This window comes from Harpia harpyja, chromosome 7, assembly GCF_026419915.1.
Source record: "Harpia harpyja isolate bHarHar1 chromosome 7, bHarHar1 primary haplotype, whole genome shotgun sequence".
Classification (NCBI taxonomy): domain Eukaryota; kingdom Metazoa; phylum Chordata; class Aves; order Accipitriformes; family Accipitridae; genus Harpia; species Harpia harpyja.
In genome coordinates this window covers 6,208,003-6,213,730 of record NC_068946.1, presented here as the reverse complement: position 1 = coordinate 6,213,730, position 5,728 = coordinate 6,208,003, and the positions used below count along the sequence as shown (strand labels likewise).

The 5,728-nt window shown below is 48.7% G+C and overlaps 1 protein-coding gene across 1 annotated transcript; it reads left to right on the top strand.

Annotated features, from left to right (window-relative positions):
* Positions 1-1,275: 1,275 nt before the first annotated feature.
* CORT (cortistatin) lies at positions 1,276-5,138 on the top strand. The gene is made up of 2 exons (XM_052792845.1): positions 1,276-1,594; positions 4,780-5,138. The coding sequence occupies exons 1-2, from the start codon at positions 1,493-1,495 to the stop codon at positions 4,993-4,995; spliced, it is 318 nt and encodes a 105-aa protein (XP_052648805.1). The 5' UTR covers positions 1,276-1,492; the 3' UTR covers positions 4,996-5,138.
* Positions 5,139-5,728: the final 590 nt, after the last annotated feature.

Here is a 5,728-nt window from a genome sequence, read left to right as displayed (position 1 = left end):
TTCCTCCACAAGTCCATATGACTCCAAAAAGATTTTTTCTTTGTATCTTTCAGTGAGGGAATCCAGCATTTCTTTTCAAATATGCATGGAAGCAATGGCATCTTTTCCCTCAAGAGCATCCAGGATGGTGTAACTGGCATTAGGAGCTGGATTATTTGCAGGCAAAGCTTCATCCTGCTGTTTCCAGGAACTGTGATGCTGGTAAGCAGTAGAAGTGGGAACAGGTTTTTCTGCCTTCTGTTCTTAATTCTGCCACAGCATCCCCTAGGCCAAGTCACCTCCCTGTGGGTTTTTTTTAATGTGCTAAATTAGGATAACAATTTACCTTTTGACTGTCATTTGTTGTTAGGGTCAGAAGAGGACTTGCCCTGAGGCGAGTGCTTCTGGAGAAAGGGCTAGCGGTAGGATGGGATCTTAGCTCTGTGTCTGCATCTCACAGGCATGTGACAGTGGATGCCATCTCTGCATGATGGGAACAATGCAAAGCAGATAGCAGTGCTTAATAGCACCTTCTGCTGTCCCACAAACCAATCCCACTGGTGGGACAGCCTTTTGGGCAAAGGGAGAAGCATTAACAACTGCTAACCAGAGATCAGAAATGGTAGGAACTTATGCCAAGCAGCCTGCAGTCAGTGCCAGCATACCATGAGCCTTTTTCGGAAGCCTCACTGAGCAGAGTAGCTCCAGCTCTGACCAGCCTTTCAGTACTTTTGTTTTTCCTTCAATACATTTAAACTCAACATCTCCAAGTCAGGCTTCACTGCATTGACATATACTTCTGGGATAGGTTCAAGACATATTGAAACAATACTAGAAACAAAAACCAGTAACCCCCAACTGTCTTCCAGGTAGTCTTATGTACATTTGCAAAACAGACTACATTACCGCATAGTTGCAGTCCCCGTGTTACTGTACAGCGAAAGCCAGGCATATTGGCATTCCACAGTGAGATGCATCACTGGATGCAGAGATCCAGATCCAAATACCCCTAGAGTCTGGAGCTGTTTGGACACACAGGCTGAGGGTCCAAGCACATATCTAAGTACTGGTGGCCAGAAGTTTTACCTCTTCCTTCTGAATCATCCAGCACTGGCCAGAGGTTTGTGCAAGCTGGTGGCCTATTCTATCCAACATTATGTTCCCAAGCAGAATTCAGCTAACTAGGAGAGGCGCAGATAGTGCCTACAATTTCTCAGAGTGAAGAAACAGCATGTTACTGGAGAGTCCCAAACCTTTGCTTTCTCAGTCTCTGCAGGTCTGGCACATGGAAAGCCCAGAGGCACTGAAGTATCCCACTCAAGCAGCCAAGTGTTAACAACCTCTCCAAAGTCTAATTTGCCTTTGATATAGACTTAATTGTTTGCGTCACCCACTGGGCTAGGGGGAGGGCTATAAAAGGGGCTGCAGCCATTGTCTGAGGCAGAAGAGAGCCCAGAAACAGCTCCCTCTCCCAGTCTTCTTCATTCAGCACAGTAGTCACAGCCTGTACATCATGCAGCTGGTGGCCAGCCTGGTGTCCGTTCTGCTGCTGGTGTGGAGCGTGAGAGCCACCGCACTGCCTGGAGAAGAGAGACTCGCAATACAGAACACTAGGGTGAGTATAATGCACCCTGTGCAGGAGCTGGGTGAGGTGGGAGCACGAAGAAGCAGGCTAGAGCCAGGGGAGGGGTAGTAAGGGCAGTTAGGCTTTACCTGATGCAAACAACTCTTCCACCCTTCTATATTCCAAGGCGCTACAGCTTCATGCACTGCTGAAGCACGGGCTATTACTACAGCTTACTAGCCAATTTATTTAGGAAAGGTACCAGGGCAGATGCCAGAGAGCTGCAAAGTGAAGTCTGAGCTAAGCAAAAACTAGCAAAAAGAACAGGGCAGAGAGCAGAGGGAAAAGGAGAAACTAATATTACTGAAAGAGTACAGCATGAGAGAATAAAGCAGAGTACTAGGGAGGGAGAGAAAAGATACGTAATTGGTAAAATGATCAAGGGAGATGATATTTTAAATAGGACTCATGGGAAGGGCAAATGTTTAAAAGATGGGTTCAGTAGGAAAGTAACAGAGGAATAATAAATGAAGTAATTATATCAGAATAAAATTGCTTTTTCCAGAGTGGTATTCACAAGGGGAGTTATACTGACATAGTTCTGCTAGAATAATTACACTCTGAACCAGCACAGCTCTATGCAGTGGCAGAACTTATTATAGCAATATAATTATCCTACCAACTGGCAAAACTCTAATATTATAATGGCTATAGCACTATAATAACTTTGTTTTGCTGGACTATTTTCCTAAGAGGCCAAAGGGGTAGGAAGCAATAGCATAACATAATCACAAGCAAGTGCTCTGTTCTGTTTGCCCTCGCCCCACAGTTTTCTCACCTGCATATTCCTGGCCATCCCTGATGTTCTTCCGAGCTGTAGTTAGTCACCCCACACTCTGCCAGCCTGGTTCACAGCTGTATCTGTAAGGCTGGTATTATTTCAGTCCTGCAGAGGAGCTACCCAGAGAAGTGAAGGATCCCAATTTTGGTTTCAAAGGCAGTAACTTCTCCTTTGTGCATAACCACATCGTTTTTTCTGTCTTAGTGTTGCTTCCAGCTCATCCATCAGTGTCTTACTGCTTCAGGAGTGGGCTCACAGCCCATTAACAACAAAACTGTCTGCAAGAAAAAAATGTACACAGTCTGAGGTGCTAGGGCTAGCATTCTGTTAGAGACCAGGGCTTCTGCAGCTGGCTGGGATTAACCCTTCTGGGGATAACTGTAAACTTTCAGCTGTACATTCTTAAAATAACAAATCCAGTACTTAAAAAGTAAACTTTCTGGTGCAAATGCTAGTTGCTGGGGAAAAAAGAAACAATTTGTAGGGAATAAATCGGTAAATAAGGCTTTTGTAAAAATGAATTCAAGTGTAATGACTCTTAGTCCTCTACACACTGTTGCTTCCTAATTAATTATATAATTATAATAGATAAAATTATTCTCTTTAGAGCATTCTACAAATTGAAAAATTGTTAGATACTGATGAACTAATCCCTACAGTCATCACTGCTGTAACTCAGACAAATGTTTTAAGTATGAAGAATATTGGGATTTTACATATAAACCACCATAAAATGCATAACAATGCAAAAGGAAGATCTGCACATTCTGATGCACTGGTGGATGTAGTACAGGGAATTGAGCAGCTACCCAAAGATGTGCCACAACCCACCCATGCTAAGATCTCTAGCTGCTGCCGAAGAGTCTTGATCTCTTGCAGCTCGGGAACAGCTATAAGCAGAAAGGATGCCGGCAACGGGGGAAGAGCTGCCTAGTTTCACTAACAGCCACAGCCGATCATGCATAAGGAATATCCCCTAACAGCAGGCTGAGCTTTGCCTTCCCTACCCCTGAATCTGAAGCTGCTGGCTCTGCTTGGAGCAGGTTATTTCAAAACATAGCACTTACAGCTAGGAAAGAAGCTTATGAGGATGACCCAGGAGACACATTTAGCTGGGTTCCCCAGTTCCAGTCCATCTCCCAAAGGCTCAAGACATTTCTGTACTTGCAGCACAGGAGTAGGAATCAGGACAGGCACAAGCTGGCTTTTATCCTTTCTTCTGGTACAAACATAGCATGTAATTTTTCTGTGCCTCAGTTTCTCTTGTGTGGAAGCAGGGTTAGTTAATAGAGCTAGGAAAGTGATTTAAAAAATATCCATAAACATTCTGTAATGTAAACTCAAAATAATTGCTGCTGCCTGTATTTATCCATCTTTGAGTTGCTCACCAAGTGGTCCTCAACAAATGCTGATGCTGAGAGCACCAATGGATAGATACAGCAGTCCCAGCAGTAAACGTGGCATTTGTGAGAAGTGATGTGGAAATGTGCTTCCAAGATTCCCATCTGCATGGGAAACAGGATCTGTTCCTGTCAAACCACCTATCCCAGCTTGTCCAGTACCAACTGTCTCTGCTAATGAGTCACAGAGACCAGGAATTCTCAGGCAAGAGGTAATTCCTGAGATTTGCTGGATGTAAAGTTAAGAGAAACAAGATAACCCCTCAAGCCCCAAACCACAGGCTATGTTCTTTCGTATACTGCTGTGGCAAAGGGATGGAGCTTTGCAACTCATCTTTCATTCTGCCTTCCCCCAAGGTCAAGCTATTGAAATACAGGTTCTTGTTCTTGAAATACAAGCTGCGTGTCTCTGCTGATTAAATATTTCGTTCCAGATACTTAGGGCATCTCTCTCCCCACCAGCTCAGTCCTCTTCTTTGTTACATTTCATTCTCAGCATTTTACGGTGGGTTGCAGCCCCTGGTGTTCTTAGTTTAATGTTGCTCAGGACTCTGTGCCTCTTCCCCGACCTTCCCACAGCACATGCTGGGCAGAGTAGTGAAGGGAGCACGGGCTTACTAGGAGAGAAGGCAGCTTGGCATTCAATGAAATTTAATTAGTGCAGGCAGCAAGGCACTTTACAGCCAGTTCATGCCTATTTGTTAGCAGCATTTTTCCAGTTATACCACCGCACGTGTGCCTCTCCCCATCCAGCCAGCTGAGCTGGACAGGGGTCGGGAGAAGGGAGTGACTTCTGCTGCAGCCACAGATTCCTCAGCTCCAGTGCAGCTCTGCTGATGGGCAAAGCATCGGCTCTGAGGACAGGGCACCAGGGGAGGCAGGGAAATGAGAAGGGACCCCACGGGGGATGTTTGCACCCTGCAACATCCCCTTGCCTCGACGGCCATGGGGGACGAGGCCTCTGTCCGTCACCTTCCCCTGCTCTCTGCCTGCAGGAACAGAGCACAGTCCGGAAAGACGCCATCCTGAAGATGCTGGCAGGCCTGCTGGACAGTATGGATGTGGGGCGTGAGGCGGCCTCCCTGGACGTGGAAGAGGAGGGAAAGCTGGAGGAGGAGCGGGCAGTGCTGGGGCGGCTCGCCCAGCTATCGCAGCGGGATCGCAAGGCCCCCTGCAAAAACTTCTTCTGGAAAACCTTCACCTCCTGCTAGTGCTGCTCAACCTGGCCCTACCGGGCCGCCCACCTGCAAACACCCTCCCCTCCCCTTGGCCGCCCCATCCCCTGAGCTCCCTTCCTTTTCTTCTCCACCCCTGAGAATAAAGCATGGCGACTCGGGGACTTGTCTCTGCCTCTCTGCACCCCGCCGGGCCGGGCCAGGGTGGTGTGGGGAGTCTGCAGCCCCACCGGCTAAGACGGGTGGGCCCAGTCGCGTGGGGGCTGTCGGCAGCCGTTGGAGGAGGTGGCGGCCATCTTGTGGGGTGGCCATGGTGGGTGGCGGCCATTTTAGAAAGGGGCTTCACAGCAGCGAGGGGTGTGGGGTGGGGCTGCGTCTCTCTCCCCTGCCGGGAGGAGCCGCTCTATAAGTGCAGGGATGTAACCGTCCTTAAAGCTGCTGCAGCGGCCCCCTGAGGGACCAGGGGGGTGTGCGCATCCCGTCTGTGCCAGGGTGGGCAGGTGAGGTGAGCCCCAGGCACTGGGCAGCTGGGGTTGTGCCCTGTGGGGAGGGGCCTCTGTGCTAGCCCCTGGTCAGGATAAGGTGCTGTGCCACGATTTGGAGGAGATGGTTTGGTCCTGGGCATGCTGTGACTTGAGGGTGGCCAAGTGAAGCACCCAGACAGTGCTTCGCAGGTGGGGGGTGCAGGGGCATTGTCTGGGGGTTGCTGGGGATGTAGGAGGGGGAGAAGTGCTCAGAGCCTGGCCCTGGCCCACTTTTGGTTTGCCAG

Excerpts from the sequence above, each read along its gene's own strand:
- CORT (XM_052792845.1), top strand. The coding sequence starts at position 1,493 with ATGCAGCTGGTGGCCAGCCTGGTGTCCGTTCTGCTGCTGGTGTGGAGC. Across the intron at positions 1,595-4,779 it reads TCGCAATACAGAACACTAGG|GAACAGAGCACAGTCCGGAA; the intron begins GTGAGTATAATG and ends CTCTGCCTGCAG.